Raw genomic sequence first — 20,861 nt, 5'->3', positions numbered from 1 at the left:
TGAGGGTTTTGCCCCCTGTAAGGATGGGAAGACAATCTGGCTGTAACCTGGTGGCTTGGAGTTGGCAGTCATGTGAACTGCATCCTGCTGTACCCAGCTGTGCTCGGGTGCTGTGCTTGTTTCTGCTGAAGTTCTTTGAAGGAGAGAGAAGAAAGTAGTCACCTGGAATTAGGTCATGGAAAATCATGCAAGGAAACGGAGGCTGCAGGCAGGAGCACAAAGCAGCCACTTAGTGCCTGCTGGGTGTGCTGAGCGCCCTGCACGGAGGGTTTGCTGTGCTCTGTGAAGCTCCAGGTGCTGGTGGGAAGGTTTTTTTGTCCAAAAGGTGATACCTGAATTCCTTTCAGCAGGGTGGTATCAAATGTTGCAGGGCAAACTCACAGTTCTCTATGGTTTAGGAAGGCAAACCTTCAGTGATGGCTGAAGAACGCATGATGAGTTCCTTATCTTCAGAAGCATTGGCAGAAGGAAGTAAGGAGAAATAAGCAGACTAAATGGAGATGAATGTTCAAGATGAGTGTGTATTAATTTAAAGAAATGAAGGGAAAAGGGGGGGTTGTGTTCCAGTGACAGGTGAGCCATGTCAGCTCCATGTTATCCCAGCTATGCTGCAGTTAGGAGCAGCAATTAAATCAGAAACACCATGAAGCTCTTCATGAAAGTTTTGTTTCTTCCTGCACCTGTACCATCTATTTGGGCTGTGGTGGGTTTTGGTTTAATAGGGCTGAATTTGCAAACAGAGTATTTCCAGCTTGCTGTGTTTTGTTCCAGGATTTCGCCTGCCGTGAGGATCTGCTGCTCAGGCAAATGCTATGAAATGTGTCCTTGTTGCTGTGGGTCCCCATCCACATGCATTAGTGTCACTCTCCCTCCTGCTGGCACACTTCTAGCAGAAAAACAGGCAAAGCAGTCTGCAGATAGCAGCTCCTTCTGATAGAAATTGCTTTAGTGTCCTGTCCATGGGACATGGAAACCCCACTCTGACCATGGGTTTGCTTTTATACATCTGAGAGAAGAAAAAAGAGAGAAAAAAAGGATTCCTTCTTTTTATAAGGAAAAAGAACACCTTTCTTGAGAGCAGTCCAGCACAAGTCTCAGCTGCTGTGTGCCAGAGGTGGCAGGTTAATGAGCAGAGAATGCCCTTAGTGCCCACATAAGCTTCCATCTGACTGCCCATAAGATTAAGGCCTTTCTTTTAATTTCTCTTTCAGGATTTATTATTTGCTGCAGGTGAATGACCTGACTTGGTTCGTAGAGCTGCCCACCAGAACTGAAGTTTCCAGTTCCATATAGTGCTTTCTGGAAAATAACTTGATTTATTGTTCTTTTTCCCTTTGTCTGCACTCTGTCTTTATTGGCAGCTGCCATGGCCCTAATGGGGTTGTGAAACTTGTCATCAGAGAAGCTGAGGGTTGGAAATTAGTGCCTAGATGTATGTGTGGTCTCTTGAATATAACCTGGAGGCCTCAATTCAAAGCATGCCCAGGCTGCTCAGGGCCCCATCCATCCTAGCCTTGAACACCTCCAGAGGTGACGGGGCATCCACAGCCTCTCTGGGCAGCTGTTCCATCACCTCACCACTCTCAGTAAAGAACTTCCCCCTGATATCCAACCTAAATCTGCTCTCCTTCAACTTAAAACCATTTCCTCTTGTCTTGCTGTTATCTACCCTTTCCAAGAGTTGACTCCCCTCCTGTTTGTAGGCTCTCCTTAGGTACTGGAAGGCTGCAATCAGGTCACCCTGCAGCTTTCTCTTCTCCAAGCTGAACAAGCCCAGCTCCCTCAGCCTGAATGACTTATATGTCTTGTATGTGACTTCACTAGACACAGCAAATGACGTAAATACCATTTGTTTACAACAGTTGTACTGGATCACATTCCACTAAGCCATTCTCTTTATTCTTTCAGACTTTGGGTTCAGTAACATCTTCACACCTGGCCAGCTGCTAAAAACATGGTGTGGGAGTCCTCCCTACGCTGCCCCAGAGCTCTTTGAGGGGAAGGAATACGATGGGCCCAAGGTTGACATTTGGGTATGTGATGAGTCTCTTCAAGTTGGGTTTCATTTTTGGCTTTGCTTCTTGAGTACTTAGAACAAGAGAAGAAAAAAAGAAGGGTGTCCAGAGAAATACTTGGGCTCTTGGCTTGTGTAGCCATGGACTTTAAGACTTGGAAGGAAGTTTAAGTTAGGCCAGAAGTTTAAAGGAGAACCTAGGCTGGCCCAAGACCGAGATGTCACAAGATCCTTTCCAAGGATTTGTTCTTCCTTTGTTATTTATCATTTTATTTAAAGAACGCCTATTGCTATGAACCCATGCCCATCCCCTGCTGTTGCTGACTGCCCTTTGTCTGATGCAGAGTCTTGGCGTGGTGCTGTACGTGCTGGTCTGTGGTGCTCTGCCCTTCGATGGGAGCACGCTGCAGAATCTGCGTGCCAGGGTGCTCAGCGGGAAGTTTCGCATTCCATTCTTCATGTCCACAGGTAAGGCTGTGTGCCTGCAGTGCTCACATCTCTGCTTACAGATGGAAACACTTAGATTTCAATACACCAGCTGGTTTATATGTCAGGTAAGTGGTATAGCAGGAAGCCAATTGGATGGATAGTGCTTTGCAATGGAAGCGAAAGTGAATTTTGAATCTAGAATTTAGAAACTCAAATATTCTTTCTAAAATATCTTGAATTCCATGTGTGCATATAACTACAAGCTGAAGCGAAACATCAGCAAAGATCCATCCTTAGTAAATTCTGGGAAGTGCGAAAGCTAAAAATGGAGGAATATAGAAGCTTTCACTGTATCTGCTTTAGACAAGAAGCTTCTTACAGCATTACAGCACATTAATTTCCTGTAATATCCCCACCACAAGTGAATGTCCATGTCCTGTTTCTGCAAGTGTGTTTCCAAATGCCTGGGTAATAAATCCTGTTTCTGAAAAATGTGATTAATTGTCAGATAAAACCAACTTCACTTAAGAGCAGCTCGTATTTTATGATACCTTTTAGTGGAAAAATTCATGGAGGACAAAAAAGGCACATTTTGCTGTGGCAGCTCCCTGGGAGAGGTATTCCTACAGGAGCCCGAGCCATGGCAGCTGTGTTTTGCTTGCCTTGGATGGTGCAGGGCAAGGCAAGCTGGGACAGGGTGACAGCATGCCACCTAGGGGTGCTGGCAGACAGCACAAGCATACTGTGGCCTGGCTGGCTTCCTCCCTAGCATGGGGAAATCCTGAGTGAGGTAAGTGTAAAAGGAGCATGCTAACTTATGTCTGTATTGGCAGTAGAAATTTGCTCCAAAAGTAGTTTCAGATCAGATTTGGAAAACTGTACAGCCAGCAAAAACAGGCTCTGAGTTAGAATGATCTCATCTATAGGGGCTGCAGTGGCACTGGGAGCTTGGCACTGACAGCTGATGCTGCCATTGCTCTTTGTAGCTTCAAAGAGGGGAGATGCTCCTGTGCTGGGGTGGCAGCAGCTACTGAGGTGTCTTGAGAGAAGCTTTTATTCCTGTGCTGACTGATTTAAACCAGTACTTAGCTAGAAAGCTTTGGGTATTCACTGGCAAATACAGTCCCTTTAACTTTGAGTATCTCACTTTCATTCTGTCTGAGATAGGCTGTGTTCTCTTGTCCTCTCAGCTGCCTACATATAGCATCAAATTCCTGCAGCCAAGTGGTACATGGAATGGGTGCAAGGTCCAGAAGGAGAAGCAGTATTTTTGCTGCATATGACTTCCTATGGAGGAGTTGCTTTGAGGGAAGACTTGCTATTGATCTCGTGGCACAAGGCTGCCTGCTGCAGAAGTTTTGTTCCTCACTGTGGTTACTCACTGGTCTGTTCCCTTGCAGAATGTGAACATCTGATCCGCCACATGCTGGTCTTGGACCCAAGTAAGCGGCTCTCAATGGACCAGATCTGCAAACACAAGTGGATGAAGCTTGGGGAAGCTGATGCAGAGTTTGATAGGGTGAGAAGCTGAAGTGAGCCTGTGTGTGAGTGGGACTTGCTCAGTACATGCAAGACTACCACAGTGTTTGTTTCAGCTGCTTGGGAACTCCTGTTCCAAGCTCTGGTGTACCCATTTTATCTGTGTCCCCCTTGTCTTGCTTTCCATATCATCCTTTGACTCTGATTACTTGTTATTTTTTCCCCTTTGAACTGATGTACCATCAGCCTTCAAAGCTCATGCCAGCTTGCAGACTGAGCCTTGTGAATTGGATCTTCAGAGTGCTGTGACTCATCTCAGTGCCTTTGGGTATGTAAGCACTGAAGTCTGTATCTGTGCTCTTACAGCTGATAGCAGAGTGTCAGCACCTGAAGACAGAGAGGCAGATGGAGCCATTGAATGAGGATGTGTTGTTAGCAATGGCAGAAATGGGGCTGGACAAGGAACGCACAATTCAGGTAACGCTCCGCAGCTGACCATTGTGTGCTGCCTCTTGCAGCTGGATAACAAATATCTGTTGCTTATTGTGTCTGGTAACTGAGCATGGAGCTCATTTTGCTGCTTGATGGAAAGAGTTGACCACTTCTTCCTTTTCTTCTTCTTCTAGTCATTAAGAGCTGATGCTTATGATCACTTCAGTGCAATCTACAGCTTGCTCTGTGACCGGTTGAAGAGGCACAAGAATCTGCGCATTGCCCCATCTCCAAGTATACCACGGACAGTGACCTTCCCCACCTCTGCTAACATCCAGGTAGATCCTGCTTGTATGATACTTGGATATACCCTGGAAGGTCAGACAGTCCCTTACCTGTTAAGGTTGGACTTATTTCTGAGTGTTCTCATTGTGCCGAGTGCCGAGATCTTCTGTGTCTGAGAACCTTGTGTGTATTTTGGGTTCTGTAATTGTGAGTCTGTTGACTGTGGATTTACCAGATATTCTTCAGACAAAAAACTAGTGTTAGTTAACCTAGTGACAGAAAAAGCAACGTGAGGCTTACAGGATGGGAAATAAAGTTTACAGACCATGACCACTGCATGATGCTCAACTTGAGATACTATCCAATAAATGAGTATTTGTTTTAGGAGAGGCCAGGTCGTAAGAGAAGGAGGAGAGATGCTGGTCCTGCCTGAACAGAAGTGAGGATAGGGAGGGAAATTGAGGCAATCCCTTAAGAATTAAGGACACCTTCAGTAGCTCCAGGGTAATATCTCTCTTCTCAAGTTAAGTCTGTTTGCTGATGTTAGTCCAAGGGTGATCATAAAGGGGTTGTAAGAGATGCCAGTTTCTTGTCTACTGATTTCTGATCACTCTGCTCAGCAGACGGAACAGGCAGGCAATACCATGAACATCAATGTGCCGCAAGTCCAGCTCATCAACCCTGAAAACCAAATTGTGGAGGTGAGGTACTCCCCTCAATAACCCCTGCAAGTTCTTTTCCAAGACTTGCATTGAAGCCTTTTGATTGATCTTCACATTGTGTTTCAACATCTCCCATATTTTTCCTGCCCAGACTGATGGAACAATGAACTTGGATAGTGATGAAGGGGAAGAACCATCACCTGAAGCTCTGGTCCGTTACCTCTCTATGAGAAGGCACACGGTTGGAGTAGCTGACCCACGGTTAGTATTGGACTCTAACTCTGTGGAGGATTAAGGGCACTTTTCTTACTTGTAAACCCTCTCTTAGGTAGAATTTGGGGCAGTGCATTTTTAGTTCTCTATGATCTTTTAGTAACAGGTGGGGATGAGTGTATCTGTATCATAGCTAGTATCAAACCTTTGGTTTTTTGCTCCTGCTGTGTGTGGCTTGGAGTTATTCCTGCACACTCAATTGTTGCTAGATGGGGAAAGAACTTCAAGGTGTTTCCTTAACAAAAGTGACTTTCATGCAGAAAGTGTTAAAGCATCCTAGTCCCATTGCACAGCTTGCTTAGAATTTGAGCTGAAGATGAAGATCTTCTCTCTTTCTTGATTGTAGCTGTGCTGACTATTATGCAAGCCACTTTCTCACCTAAGCTGCACTGTTATTGTGTCCCAGCAGGAGTCTTTGTGATAAGTGCTTTCAAGGTTAATACAAAGAGCAAATGCCTGAAAAAATTAACCTAGAGGGGGGAAAAGAAAGGACTGATGAAAACCGAAAAGTGGCCCGGTTACTCTCGGTGACCATTTTCCAGTACAGTAACAAGCTTGTTTTGTGAAGGGAAGCTGGATGTACTGAGCCCAGGGGTGGTTCTCCATGCATCTTTGCTAAGTCACCTGTCTATAAATATGATTGCACAGGACGGAGGTCATGGAAGATCTGCAGAAGCTTCTGCCCGGTTTCCCTCGTGTCACTCCTCAGGCTCCATTCCTGCAGGTGACCCCAAATGTGAACTTCATGCACAATGTGCTGCCTAGGCAGAACCTGCAGCCCACGGGTCAGCTGGAGTACAAGGTACTGACCCACATTCATGCTCCCTGCAGCCTTTTCCACACCAGCAAGTGTGCTTGTGCTTGTTCTCTATCTTCCAACTCCTTGGACTTCATGAATTACAAATCATGTTGGTGCTTGAGGTGTAATTCTGGCTGGTTACTCAAGCTAAGAATGAAAGAACACTGCAATATGAAATTCATGAATGGGCTGGGAAGAGAGAGGATTTTGCTACCTGGTTTTGGAGGTGCAGCTGGCAGCCTGCCTGGTAACTAAAGCAGAAAGCTGGGAAATGGAGAGTTAAACACAGCTTTTCCACTGACAGTGTCTCTGTCTGCCCCACCTCAGTTTGTTGATACTGATAATTACTCATTTCTCCTGAAGCCCAGAATGCTTGTCTTCTCTCATGCTAATATCCCAGTTTGTGGCCTTAGGGTTCAGGTACCAGAAGGATCTCGTACTTGATTGGCAACTGCACTGTGTTTGCTTCCCAGGAGCAGTCCCTGCTGCAGCCCCCTACTCTGCAGCTGTTGAATGGCATGGGCCCCCTGGGGCGGAGAGCATCCGATGGTGGAGCTAACATCCAGTTACACGCACAGCAACTGCTGAAACGTCCTCGAGGTCCATCTCCACTCGTCACTATGACTCCAGTAAGTAGCCAGAGGAAAGAACAGAATTGGTGGTGTGCTTAAAAATATGACAGGGTAGTAGACTCAGGCTATAGTACTTGTGGAAATGCAGCAGGGATTGTGCCAGCTTGCTGCCAAAAGGAACCCTCCCAGCTCAGGAGAGCTGCAGTGCTGTGTTCCCTCATGGGACAGTTTCTGTAGCCTCCTGTGGTTAGAAGCTGAGATGCTGCTGCTCTTTGGAATTGACAGAGGGTTTGTTCTTCCTTCCTTGATGTATCTGCATGGATGAATTTTCCTGGTAGTACCAAAATAAGCAGCAGCCTTGCACCGGCAGTTCTGTATGGGGGAAGGAATGTAGGAAGGGGTTCTTGGCTGAGTGCCCTATAGCTGGCATATATCCTTGTAGAAGCCTGTTTGGGAAAGCCAGGTGTCCGCTGTGCGCATGGGACCACGTTGGCTGCCTTCTGGAGCCCATGGCTTCTCTTCTCCCTGCAGGCTGTCCCAGCTGTCACTCCCGTGGACGAGGAGAGCTCTGATGGGGAGCCAGATCAGGAAGCTGTGCAGAGGTAACCCCCAGTCTGTTAACGTTTACCCTTATTACCCTCAAAGAGGCTCACCCTGTGGTGTTCCACTACTGAATTAAAACACGAGCAACCTCATCACAGGCAGCAGTGTAAATTACAATGAATGCTTAACACTTCTCTTATTCTTGTGGGTGTTGATTACTGCAGGCAATTACTCCTCTGATGCTACTAGGTGCTTACAAAACTGGATTTCCCCTGAAATTCTGTAAGCTGTTAAAGCGCAGTAGGATCTCTAGAAACTCTGGAACTGCTAAACTCCTTTGCTTAGTGTGCACCAGCATGCAATCCACACTAACCTGCAAAATGAGTGCTAAGTGATTCACCCCTCCCTGCTGAGTGATGGAGGTAGGAAGATCTCGTCTGTGGCCTTGGGTGTAAATGCAGCTTTTGTATCAAGACATGCAGTAAACATCCAACTCTGATGCCTTAAACAAAGTGAGCTTGCTGAAAATACAAGTATCTCTTGGCTTCTAATTTTAGCAGTAGGCCTTAGAATAGTCTGCTCCAATAAGAAAAGAACTATTAGGCATTAGTCTGAAAACTTTTGTTCTCTTTGTCTGCTCCAGATGCATACTGGGAAGCGGGTAGAATACGCTTGTACTTTCTCGATCCATGAAAACACTAACCATTTCCTTGCTAACATTTCTCAGTAGCTTTTGTGTAGTTTCTTCTGTGCTAACCAGCTGGTGCACTATGTTGTGGGTGTGGTTATGGAGTGCTCCTGTCTCTTACCTCAAACTTGAAAAGATTTCTGGGTTTCCCCCTGAGTTTGTACAGACCATCGCTTCAAGTAAGACAACATTTCTTCTGGGCTATGCTTGGGTGAATGATTCAGATGAGGGTTGGTTGCAGGCAGAAACTCTGAGATGGGCAGAGCTCGTCTGAGAGAGCCATGCCAGCACTCATCACTTCAGTGCTTCAGAGTCTAGAGGATTCAAACAGTGGTGCGTGTAGTGATGGACTGTGCAGGGTGTGTTCTGATACTCCTTTTGCCTCCCAGAGCTTAGAAGGATGTCAGGGCTGGTCCATGTGAAGGAACCTGCTTCCAGCTCTGCCTTAGAATTAGCACAGCCCTTCCACAGAATGCATCCTGCGTTCTCTGTGCAGCCTTACACTCTAGTTTGTTGCCACCCTCATCTTTGTGCTCACTCACAGTATTTTCCATTTTCACGCGCTGCTGTTCGTCCACCTGCCCCAGGCAGCATGGTGAAAGAAATGAGGCCAAGCTGCAGTGTTGAGCAGGTGAAGAGCACACACCCCCAGACACCACAGGCTGCGTTCAGTCCTGTTCAAGCTGCTGTACCCTATCTGTACACCGTCCTCCCCAGCAGGGCTCAGGAACACCAGCTGTCTGTGCTGGCAGCTCCATGCAGTTGTGTGGCTTAAGAACTAGCTAGCTTTCGACTGGAAAGGCAGTAAAACCCCCATGCAAGTTGCAGAGGTGTTTGAATTCCACTGAAGAGCAATTTCCTTGAACCCACAGGTCGCTTTGCTGCTGTCAGCTGTGCTGTCCTTAGCCCTCTCCTTCCACCAGATGGCCCATTCAGGTTGTGCTTTAACGTGCTCTCCACCCCGTTGTGTTGCAACACATAGCTAGTCATCAGAGAAGGGTAAATAGCAGTAACATCAGGGACAGATGCAAATATTTAGCTTCTTAGAACAGTGTATGCAGCCACCAGCGAACAATTTTTTGCCCTTCTTAATCTGACCTTGAAAACAGCCCATATCCTTTTCTGTGCTCCAGGGAACAGCCACATCTCCTTTGAGCTTTGGGAAACTTTCTTCCACCAGAAACACTGTTATAGCTCATGATTGGATTGTTCCCTGGAGGTCTGAAATAAAATGATCTTAGCAAACCACAACTGTAAAGCACTTTGGGAAACTTTCCCTGTCTCCATCAAATGATTCTTAAACAGCTAATGGCACAGTCTTTGGCAAGTTACCACAATGCTAAGCGCTCTTCATTCTGTTAACTCGCTGCCTTCTGCCTAAGTGGCTTTAGTAGCTGGCAAAGGCTGATTTTGGAGGAGGCAACATTGTTGGTTTTTTCCTTCTTTTTCTGCTTGTTGCTCTCCTCTGCTTTATGAGATGAAGCTGCAGTTGCAGAGGTTAAAAAAACAAAGGTGAGAATCCCCCCTTTGTAGCTCTTCTGTCATTGGCCAGGTGCTCTTTGCCACAGTCGCCTTATTGCTGCTGGTTCCCAAGAGCAGAAATAGTTGAGTTCAAAAGCGGGCATTAACCCGCCTGTCCTTGAGTGGGCAGAGTGCTGCCCTGGTGCTTGTCACAGGCCGAGGCATTCTGGGTAGGTGCTCTGTTTGTTATCTCTTCTGGCCCTATGCCCCCAGCTGGTCCCCAGGCATCGCTGCTGCTGCTGCTCACTGCAAGTCCAGCAGGGCACAGCCCTCAGCACCCTGCAGCCCTTCCTGACATCCTGGCTGAGGCAGAGCTTTGTAGTGTTGCTCTGCATGCTCCCGCATTCTTTGAGGGTTTGAAGAAGAGTTGGAGGATTCTCATTCCAGTGCAGAGGGCACCTCAGCTTAAACCACAGATGCTGTGCTCTGGTGCAAGGGGCATGCCCAGTGCTAAGGCTGCAGCCCCAGAGCTGTGACTGTGCTGCTCACCCCTCCTCGCAGCATCCTTGCCCATTGCATTGCTGGGTGATTCCCAGCTCTGCAAAGCAGGATAGGGCCTAGATGGCGCACTGTGACTGGGTTGGGTTGTGCTGCACTGCCTGCACTCTGTCATGGGGCAGCCAGTGCTCTCCTCACCCCTAATCTCCAGTGGGGTGCTCCATGCTGTGCTGGCCTCTGCTCAAGCCCAGGGTGTGACGGGTCTGAAGTGCAAAGGGCAGCTGCGAGGGGGAAGCTGAGCAGCCTCTGCACTGTGCCCCTTCTCTTCCTTGCTAAGACTGTTTGTGACTCCATGAGTACGGCAGATCTCTCTGTGCCTCAGTGGGGCTTTGTGAGGGAGAAGCAGACCTGCTGCAGTGGAGTGAATCCATGCTGAAAGCAGCAAGTCTCCATGTGTTCCCCAGAGAATAGACCAGATTTTCCCTTGAGATGAAACATGGCTTTCCTGATGCGAAAAGCAAATGGCTTCTCTTTCCTTCTGAGAACAGTGTTAGCAAACAAGCAGCTGAAACCACGCTTGTCCCCTTGTCCCCTAAACACTGAAGACCTACTGATCTGACAGGCATGGGCAGCATGTTTATGCTGTGCTTCTCCCCAGGCATCACTCAGCCCCCAGTCAGTTCCGAGCACTGCAGCAGCATTCTTTCTTCACCTTTACTCTGGATTATCTAACACTCCCTGTTTTTGGAGTATCTTCCCATCAGTCTCTTATAAAATGTGCTCCTGCTTGTTGCAGATACTTGGCAAATAGGTCAAAAAGGCACACTCTGGCAATGACCAACCCTACAGCTGAAATCCCTCCAGACTTGCAGAGGCAGCTAGGACAGCAGTCCTTCCGACCCCGGGCTTGGGCTCCACACCTGGTACCCGATCAGCACCGGTGAGTAATGACACCGGCCCTTCGGGCAGCTTTGCACCAGGAAACCTGCTCAGATGTCACATGGAATGGAGCACTGAAGACATCCCGCTTGGCAGGGAGGGGTGAGGAGGAGGAGGAAGCATCAGGAGCAGATCCTCAGGGCAGACATGTCCGACCATGCTGGAGTTCTGCACTGGGGCGGGCTCTGTGCCTGCAGCTGCAGGCAGTGCTGGGGCAGCAGTCAGCTGGCTTGTCCCCTCTGGTCCTGTTTTTGTGGCAGGAGATGGTTTGCCAGAACGGCTGCCATCACTGAAGGGTTGAGAATAATCTGTTCATTTTAGAGAGCTTTCTCTGTTTTACTGGTAGGTGTCAAGTTAGCAGTAGGTAGTAGATTTTCTCTGGAACATTTTGGAGTCAGATGCAAGGGCAAGACTGCACCAAAAATTATCTATGCCACATAAAATCCTCACTGTTCTGCACCAGAGTTGTTTGTTTTGACTGCAAAGTCTCTTTGCAAAGCTCCTGGAGAGCCATTTTCTTTCCCATCTTTAACTCCTGAGGGGAAGGATATGGGGAAAGGAAGCTTGAGTGGGAAGAAAAATTGCAGTGGAAAAGAGGGAACTGCTGCAGATGGTGTCTAAACACACTCCAAATGTTTGAGTAGGTCATTCCTAATTGCGGGAAGTGTTAATTTGACACAGAGTCCTTGGCACAGAAGCAAACTGTAAACACTAATGCCACAGAGAGAGCTTAAAACCTGCGCTCTGAACCACTCAGTGCCAAGAGTGCAAACCAGCTGCGAAGTACAGAGTTTGCTGCCTGTTGGTCTCGACTGTTGAGAAAGCAGTTGCCTACCAGGCTAGATTTGCATTAAATCTTTCAGCCAGCTCACGCTGGTGAGCTTGACAAAGTGCTTTTTATTGTAGCCAGATACCTGCTGAGCTGAGCACTGATGTAATCAGCAGAGACAGGTGAACTCTGAGCAGACTGAGCCAGTGTCAGTGCCACGCTGGAACTCTAGACAACCAAGATAAGCACCTCTACACCCTGAAGTTACTCCGTAGAGGTGCTTGGGGGATGGGAAGAGCAGGAGGGGGAGAGATTTCTGGGGTCACAGAAGACCTTAATAGGAAGAGAAGTGCAGCTTGCAAAACAACCAGAACGTGCTGTGTCCTACTTTAAGGATTGCTTCAAATTGTGAAGGTAAGCTGTGTCACTCATGCACTGCAGGAACTGACTTAGATTTTGTAAGAAATTGTTAAAACACCCCATGTCAGTATATTAATATCACCTCTGCCTCACGGTCCTGAGAGTGTTTTGTTCCTTCTCTTCCACCCTTGGCGTTGTAATGTGCTGTGAGCCTGCCTCACATTTTACCTAAGGAATCATGGAAACTTCAGCTGACTATGGCCTCTAAACAGGCTCCCCCCAGTCATGTCTGAGACACACAGCACAGAAACCATTAACACTCATGTCATCACATAACTAGACCTCGGCTGTTGAACAGCTGGTGGGTTTTATTTTAGCACTTCACATATTTTAAGCCATCTTCTTTATATAGAGCACCAGTTTTGGTCATGATAACATAGTATCTGAAAGCAGATTGAGGTACAGCAACCAGTACTCTTCTGCCTTGGCTATGTGTGTTTGGAAACCTCGGTGTAATTTTTACCTGTAGTTTCCAGTTTCCATTGGTACAACAGAAGATCAAATGGATCAGGATAATGGATGGGATGGTATCAAAAGGGAGTGACATAGCTCTGTCCATGGAAGGAAGTCATGTGAAATCTATAGAAACTGATTTATGTTCTGCTAAGGGACAAGACCTGACCCCAGCGTGCTGTCAGCATTCCAGCACAGTCATGTTCTGATAAGGGGGAGCCTCTCCAAGAGAAATCATTCTTTTTCTTAGAACAGACTTCAGCAAATAGCAATATGCACAGTAGCACAAAGAGCAGAGTGAGCAGTAGCAAAGACTTTGACTTGTCTGAGGTAATGCAGCTGAGGTTCAAATCAATATGAAAGTAGCTGGGGTCCTGTTGAATTTGGTTCCAGATGTCACAGTTGCTGAGATTTCATCCCAATGCAGGCAGGAGCTCAGTGCTTACCTTAAACAGCAGGGAGCCCCATCTTTGGTATAATCCAGCTCCCCCATAAAAGTCCTATTCTGGCTCCCCCTTATGGTGAAGAAGAAATCTCATTGCAAAGGGAAATGTGCGTAACACTTTGGTCATGGTTACCTTGATTCTAGTTATATCTGCTCTTCAAAGTTGCCTTTGGGTGGACGAGTTGCTGCCCGTCCTGTTCTGATTTGTGGCTCAATCACGTTCAACCCTGAATCACGTTTATCTGCCCAGCCACCAGGGATACTCAGTAATCTTGCTTCCTCTTCATGGTATCGACGGCACATTATTTCTTGATCTAAAACATGATTTATTCTGGGTGAGTGGGCAGATAGAACTTTGGCGTGGCTGGTTTAAATTAAGTGTCTCTGTACCACAGCTTGTTTTTTATCTGGCATCACTAACCCACTTCCCCATGTGTTCAGTTCTATTTACAAGGACTCCAATACTCTGCACCTCCCCACGGAACGCTTCTCCCCGGTTCGGCGTTTCTCTGATGGTGCTGCCAGCATCCAGGCTTTCAAAGCCCACCTGGAGAAGATGGGCAATAACAGTAGCATCAAACAGCTTCAGCAGGTGAGAGGGGTGAAGGACTTCAGGCAGCAAACCCTATAGAATGCCCTCCAAAAGTACATGCTGCTCAACTGCAGTCTGGAAGCTTTGGAGACTTCCACTCCTCTCTTCCTAGGGAAAAAAATGGAGGTGCTGTGCCCAGATGTGGGCTGTTCTACCAGCCTCTGTGGTCCCATCAGCTCTCCCAAACTGTGTCTGCTGCTCTCCAACACTTCCTGGGGCAGCAGAGATTTGGGGCTGTTCCAGAATGCCTGGGAAAAGGGCAGTTCATACTGCTAGAACTGGGAGTAACATTGCATGCTATCCCCTGTGCAACTGGCACATGTCTTATCATGGCTTGAGCTGGATTTGGCATCAGGACAGGACTTTCACCTTGCAGTACGGTGGAAATATGAGATGCTCTTTTCACCTTGAAGTTATCGTTATTAAAGCTTTGTGCTTGCATTTTTTAAGGGAATGTAATGCTGCCAGCTTGAGTGGGCAGTTTCTCCTCTGTTATCTAAGACCTGAGCTGGCCGTGTTGTTGCACACTCAATTCTGTCAAATGAAATGGGTTAAGCTTTTTTTTACTGGATGTTTTAGATAGTAGAGTGCCTTTTTTGCCCATTATATGTACCATGAACAAAATGGTCACTTTTAGGGTGTGTTGGACTCGTTACAGGAATGTGAACAGCTTCAGAAGATGTATGGTGGGCACATGGATGAGAGGACACTGGAGAAGACACAGCAACAACACATGCTGTATCAGCAAGAGCAGCACCATCAGATTCTTCATCAGCAGATCCAGGTATTAGAGCCTGAGGCAGATTTTCTTAGCTGTCTTAGCTGTGTTTTCTGAATGGCTGCAGATAAAACTACAGAGCAGGTCCATGTGGGATTGAGGAGGGTAGATTGCTCAGCTTACTTAATGAGGAGTGAGCCTGAAGGACTTCAGTTGTGATGTTTGCCACTGTGATAGCGAGAGCTGCAGTCAGGGGCCAAGTGTTTGGAGAGTGTGGATATGTTCCACTTCACAAATCACCGCGTCCTAAATGTATTACTTGATACAGTATTGATCATAAACGCTTCTTGTTTTTCAATACCTGGTTCAGGACTGTATCCGGCCACCTCAGCCATCTCCACCCTTGCAAGCTCAGTGTGAAAACCAGCCAGCTCTGCTCACTCACCAGCTTCAGAGGTAAAGAAATGGCTTTAGCAAAGCTTTGGGGGGTGGGACTTACTTTGCCTAACCCGAGGGTGAGCTAACACACTTAGAGTCCAGGGCAAGGCTGGAAGTGTGTAAAATAAGAATGACGGAGCCAGTTCAGAGGTGAATGTGCATGGTCCTTTTTGCTGGATCCTGTCTGAAAGAAATCTGGAAGTAGAGAATTGTGATTCAAAGGTAGAAATCTGCTTGGAACAGATGACAGGCAGTTTTGCCTTTTGACCAGCTTGAAAATGCATTACCTTCAGTAAGCCAGTTCCTCTCATTTCTACTCAGAGGTGTTCCTGGATTTCTCACATCTTCTCCAACTTTGTGTTAGGTGACAGTCCTTGTTTTAATCACTTGTAAATGAGGCAGGCTGAATTCTGGGAAGGAAGGAAGGTTTTCTCACAGGCCACAGTGAGTCAGGAAGAAGCTTGTGGTGTTCTCCTCACAGGGTTTTTGTTTAGCCACCAGGTTACACTCATTACCTACATGTCTTAGACACGGCTTTCATAATAGAAGGTAAGCTGCAAAGAGCTTGGGATCCCAAACGCAGGCTTCATGGTGTTTATCTTACAACAAAAACACAGCGTTTGGCTTCAGCTCTCACAGTTGAAAAAGTGTCTTAATGAGGAGCATGTGTGATGAGAAGGTGTTTGTTTCCCTGCGTAGGTTACGGATTCAGCCATCCAGCCCACCCCCAAACCACCCTAATAACCACCTCTTCAGGCAACCAAACAGCAGCCCACCTCCTGTGAGCAGCAGCGTGCTGCAGCCCCATGGTAAGTGCTGACAGCTGCCCATCCATCCTCTGTGCTCAGGGCAGCCTGTTCAGCAGAGCCCTGTGGTCCCATCCAACCTCTGGGGAAAAAGTGTGTGGGGGTATGGGGGGCATTTGGTCCCCCCTGTGCTCAAATCCTTGTGCGGTTTGCTGATGATATAAAAGATTCTCCATCTGGCGGCAAGGGCTGGTGTTATCGAGAGCTCGCAAGGATCTGCCAGCTGGAATGTGTTGATACGTTTCTTGTCATGAGATCCTTACTTATCACTCCCGGGGGTGGGGAGGAAGGGCTGTTATTCTCGGGTTGATACAAATCACTGTGAGCTGTGCTTTGTTTCTCTTTGTATGCAAAGTGACTCTAGCTTGACCCTTGCACCCTGACGCAGTGTGACAGAGTCACCAGGAGCAGTGCTCTCCTTGCCATGTGTCCTGGGGCTCTGTGTGCTGCTCTCTTCTGAGCCTTGCCCTGGGCTGATGTGGGTGCTGAGAGTCTTTGTTCCTCGTAGGTGCAGCCTCCCAGTCCCAGTTCCAAGGGATGCCATCCCACAACACAATCTTCCCACAGTCTGGTAACTGTTCCCCTCCCCCAACCATGGGGCTGACGTGCCTGGCTATGCAGCAGCAGTCCCAGGCCCAGCAGGTCACCATCCAAGTGCAGGAACCTGGCGACATGGTCAGCAACAACCTCCTGCAAGGGGCCTCGGTGGCCGGGCAGGGCATGTCCTCCCACACACGGGGTATGTCCATCAGCCCCAGTGCCAACCAGATCCAGATGCAGCACCGCGCCAACCTGATGGCCTCCCTCACCTATGGCCACAGGCAGCTGTCCAAGCAGCTCAGTGCCGACAGCGCCGAGTCACACAGGTAAGGCCACTGGCACTGCTGCACCACATCTCCACTGAGCTGGAAACGGGGCTGGGTGTGAGGTGGAGCTGTGGGGGTTCTTCATCAGCCACTTGTTTTGGGGGTGAAGCTGACTCCAGGCAGTGGCCCAGGCTGGGTGTTCTGGGAGTGTGCAAGGCTGTGGGTGTTTGTGCCTTGGGAAGCACCTTGTGCTAAGAGTGTCTGTCCCTGCATCCTGCCAGGGCAGGGCAGGAGGTGGAAAAGTTAAATAGCAAAGTGTTTTTGCATGAAACAGATGCTTTTCCCAGAACGTATTTTGCTCTCGGTGCAGTCAGGGTTCCTGTTTCCCTTACATTTACCAGCTCTGGAAAAGGCTGCACCACCTTACACTGCAGCTGCCCTAGGGGGTGACCTGGATCAAGCAGGCTCTGTGGGAGGTGGGAGCACCAAAGGCAGCCCTGCACGCCTTGTTAGCTGGAGCTGCCACAGTGCAGTCACTTGTTCTTTTCTGTTCTTTGCAGTCTGAACGTGTACAGGAACCCCCCCGCCAACTACGACCAGGTGCACTTACACCCCCACTTGTTCCCAGAGCAGCCTCGTGTTTCCCCCAGTAACTACAGCCCATCAGGAGGAGTTGGGTTTCCTCCAGCTCAGCAAGCTCTCAAAGTCCCACAGCTTGACCAGTATCCCAATTTCCCTCAAAATGCACATCAGCAACAACAGCACTACACTGCATCGGCACTACAGCAAGCACTGTTGTCCCCAACGCCTCCTGACTACAGCCGACACCAGCAGGTACCGCACATCCTCCAGGGACTTCTTTCTCCCCGTCACTCTCTCACGGGGCACACGGACATGCGGCTGCCCCAGGCAGAATTTGCACAGCTCATCAAACGGCGGCAGCAGCAGCAACAGCAGCAGCAACAGCAAGAGTTCCAAGAGTTGTTCAGGCACATGAATCAAGGGGATGCTGGGAACATGGGCACCAGCATGGGACAGAGCCTGTCGGAGCGTCAGTCGTTGTCTTTGCCTTATCAGAGTGCTGACGCCTATCATCCACAGAACAGCCCCCAGCATCTCTTAAAAATCAGGGCGCAAGAATGTATCCAGCAGGTACCTGCATCAGTGCCACCACACGGATACGGACACCAGCCAGCTCTGTTCCAATCCGAGAGCATGGAGGAAGACTGTGCGTGCGAGGGCGCCAGGGACAGCTTTCCAGACAGTAAGAATTCAAATACATTGACCAAAGGTTGCCACGAGACCCCTCTGCTTGTAAATGCAGGAGGGCACGGGGACCCAGAATCTTTGCTAGGAACTGCTAATCACGTTCAGGAGCTGGGGACGCATCAATACAGACATCAGCCCGCTGCTGGATTCAGTAGGAATAAGGTGCCCAGCAGAGGTAAGGCTCAGGGCCACTCGCATGGCTGAAATGCTTTTCCATACTGGTTGCATACTGCTCGTGTTCCTACCAGAAAACACCATCCCTACCCAGCACTGCGATGGTTTCGTGACATATTTTGCATAGCACAGAATTACCTAGATTCTTTCTGGCTTCTGTGGCTATGAATTGCAGACATAGTCTCTAATAAACAGTGTTAAATAAGAACTCTGCTAGATTCTTCTCTCTGGAATGTGACCTACTTCTGTAGGCAGATAAAGGCCAGGACCATGATAGTGCTATCTCTGAACTGATGCTGGGATCTGTTGACTCGTTTCTTCTTGTTGGGGTTGAAGTACCCAGAAGAGGTTAAGTTTCTGGAAGACCTATAATGTGGTGTATTCCTTCTCATAGGGGCAGAGCTGTGAGTCCAGGCATTGCTAAAGCTTCCATAAACTTGCAGTACAAGAATGGTGATAAATGCTGCTAAGTCTGCCTTGCACTGCTCAGGCACTTTGGGAAGCAGCAGTGAGGCTGGAGCCCTGCTTTAGCTGCAAGGAGTTGATTCTAAAGGGAGCTGAAGCTTGTTGGAAACAGTTGTGCCCTTGCTGCATTAGTAGTGATGTGTTGTAAGAGAAATTCCTGCCCAAGCTATAATTACAAGCCTTCCCTGTAGGAAAAAACACAATCCTACCCCCTTGCTAAGAAGGTTTTGAATAGAGGCTTTCCAGGCTGGGCTGGGTGGATCAGTATTCACCGCAGCACTGAGCTGTACTGGTCTGAAGCCATCAACTTGCCCTTGGCACAGGGCTCCCTATTACAGGGGAGCAGTGTCCTGGGCACAGGAGGTGCTGTTTTGTTTGGGGACACAGCATGGGTTTGTTGGGAAAGTACTGGCTGGGAACAGAGTGGTGCAGAGGGCGGTGTGGGCATGCCAAGCTGTGTCCCTCAAAGCAGGGGCAGGGCCCTGCTTTTCTGAAGCCTTCCTTGATTTTGTGTTTTTGATTTCTCTCGGGCTTTAATATCCCTGTGGTATTTGTAGCACAAAAGGGAAGAGTAACTCCAGGTTTGGTGGGATTTGAAAGCTGTGCTGGTGCATTTTGAACCAGATCTGGAGCTCGCATCATAACATCTTAGACCAAAACATGCAAAATGATAAGATTTAACAGCGTCAGAAGCTAAAGTTCTGCCCCGGTACTGATGGTGCTAAAACAGGTTACACAAGGGAAAAGGACTTTAGACAACAAGACTTTGTAAATGAGTAAAAAGCAAGTAAATGTTTGCAAGTTGCATTGTGTAAGCACTTCTGACAGGGGCTGTTTGGAGGGCTCGTGTAGTAAACTGTGTTCTGAGCTGCAGCTGCTCGGAGCTTTCCTCCTGGCTTTAATAACCCACTTGGAATCTGGCCTGTGTTACTTCACTTCCAAACAAAGCAGACATGTGAGCAGCCCAAGGTACATTTCCTACAAGTCGATCCTATAAAACCTTGCTCCAAACAACCTGAATGTGCCAGTGCCACTCACTCACCTGTAGCACAGCCCAAGTGTTAGAGGTGCTGAGGGATGGCAGCAGGAGGTTTGTACCCCAGCACTGGCACTCAGGGCTTTCTGCAAGGCTGCTGTTCTCAGACACAGCTTGGGGTTTTCCAGCCATCCCCTCTGTGTTGTGGAGGAGGGACAGCTGAGAGGGCAGATATCTCCTTCCCCCCCAGCTTGTGAAATACACGTTGCTTGAGGGAGGAGTGCAGATTTGCGGGGGCTCAGCGGGATTTATGCCTTCCAAAGAGAGTGCATTGACCCCGCTTTAAAAGCCAGTTGAGCATCAGCCACAGAAGGTAACTGCAGATCATGAGAGTTTCAACCAAATCTGTGGTTAGGGTATGACTAAACCGCATTGGAGCAGCTCAGCTTCAGGCTTGTTCCAACCTGGGGTCGGGAGCGCTGCCCGTGGGAAACCTTTCCCCAGCACTTGGGAGCCGGGTGCCAGCATCACATGCACTGACACAAAGGCTGCCTGGGATGAAAGGGTCCAGAGTGGGGCAGGGGCAAGGGAAGCAGCCTGTGCTCAGGGCTCCTCACTGCTCCCTGCTTCTGGCAATGCCTGCCCCGACCATTCCCACAGTTGGAAGGGCCCCGAGCGCTGCGTGGGCGGCCCTGCACTGCCAGCACTGCCTTACCTCATGTTTTCCTTCTTGCTTTCCGGGAATGCTGACCATTAACTGAGTTTAACCCCACAGATGTGCAGGAGGAAGGAGGCTGGCTGCGTTCCGGCTGCTGGCTGGGCTTTGGGGGCTGGGAGCTCAATGCCTGGCTGCTGGGAAGGATGCTCTAGCAGTGCTGTCTCCATGCTGGGGAGCAGCGTGGGGTGCTCAGGGTATGACAGTCCCAGCCAGTAGTGTCTCACTGCTGGCACAACCAGGGGTTGCTTCCTGCTGACCATTCCATGCAAACCTGATATCTGCTGTTGGGATCCACCTGAGGCCGTGTCACATCAGGGCAGCTCCCAAGGGCCTGTGGCCTCATCCATATGTTTGTGCTCTTTGGGACTGCTCACCAAGAGGGAATTGTTTACGTGCAGCACAGCCTGCAATAGGCTTCTCCATAGCTCAGGACTTTATTCAAAACATCGTGTACTTAATGACGATAGGTTCTGCTGGATAGGAATGTAGCCTTTACCCTCGGTCATAAGAGCTTGCGGTGCAGATGGACTTTGCCAGGCAGAATGCTCTTGTACTCCTACGGCCAGATTGGAGGAGGGCAGGGAGAAGTCATCTGATAACAACTACTATCCTAGCAGCTTTTCCAGCCAGATCTGTTGCATACAATTACCAAGGGGCCCTGCTAAGAACATCCTGTGTCGGAGGTGGGGGGGACCCTTCTCCTTCTCTTGTGTAATGTGAGCAATGCATGGAGGAGGG

The 20,861-nt window shown here is 48.6% G+C and overlaps 1 protein-coding gene across 4 annotated transcripts in view; it reads left to right on the top strand.

Annotated features, from left to right (window-relative positions):
• SIK3 (SIK family kinase 3) overlaps window positions 1-20,861 on the top strand; it is a 65,881-nt gene that overhangs the window by 41,183 nt on the left and 3,837 nt on the right. Inside the window, exons 5-21 of one of the 4 annotated variants that reach the window (XM_015883891.2) lie at window positions 1,909-2,033; window positions 2,359-2,482; window positions 3,844-3,962; window positions 4,289-4,399; window positions 4,549-4,692; window positions 5,260-5,340; window positions 5,453-5,562; window positions 6,223-6,376; window positions 6,847-7,002; window positions 7,477-7,547; window positions 10,932-11,075; window positions 13,603-13,753; window positions 14,412-14,537; window positions 14,842-14,927; window positions 15,609-15,718; window positions 16,224-16,581; window positions 17,082-17,965. In XM_015883891.2, the coding sequence (XP_015739377.1) occupies window positions 1,909-2,033; window positions 2,359-2,482; window positions 3,844-3,962; window positions 4,289-4,399; window positions 4,549-4,692; window positions 5,260-5,340; window positions 5,453-5,562; window positions 6,223-6,376; window positions 6,847-7,002; window positions 7,477-7,547; window positions 10,932-11,075; window positions 13,603-13,753; window positions 14,412-14,537; window positions 14,842-14,927; window positions 15,609-15,718; window positions 16,224-16,581; window positions 17,082-17,965 (3,054 nt within the window). The remainder of the gene's footprint in view (window positions 1-1,908; window positions 2,034-2,358; window positions 2,483-3,843; window positions 3,963-4,288; window positions 4,400-4,548; window positions 4,693-5,259; window positions 5,341-5,452; window positions 5,563-6,222; window positions 6,377-6,846; window positions 7,003-7,476; window positions 7,548-10,931; window positions 11,076-13,602; window positions 13,754-14,411; window positions 14,538-14,841; window positions 14,928-15,608; window positions 15,719-16,223; window positions 16,582-17,081; window positions 17,966-20,861) is intronic. The other 3 variants (XM_015883892.2, XM_015883893.2, XM_015883890.2) reach the window with 3 other exon arrangements.

This window comes from Coturnix japonica, chromosome 24 (genome assembly GCF_001577835.2).
Source record: "Coturnix japonica isolate 7356 chromosome 24, Coturnix japonica 2.1, whole genome shotgun sequence".
Classification (NCBI taxonomy): Eukaryota; Metazoa; Chordata; class Aves; order Galliformes; family Phasianidae; genus Coturnix; species Coturnix japonica.
Note: the sequence above shows the minus strand (reverse complement) of the source record. Positions and strands in the feature narration are given on the sequence as shown.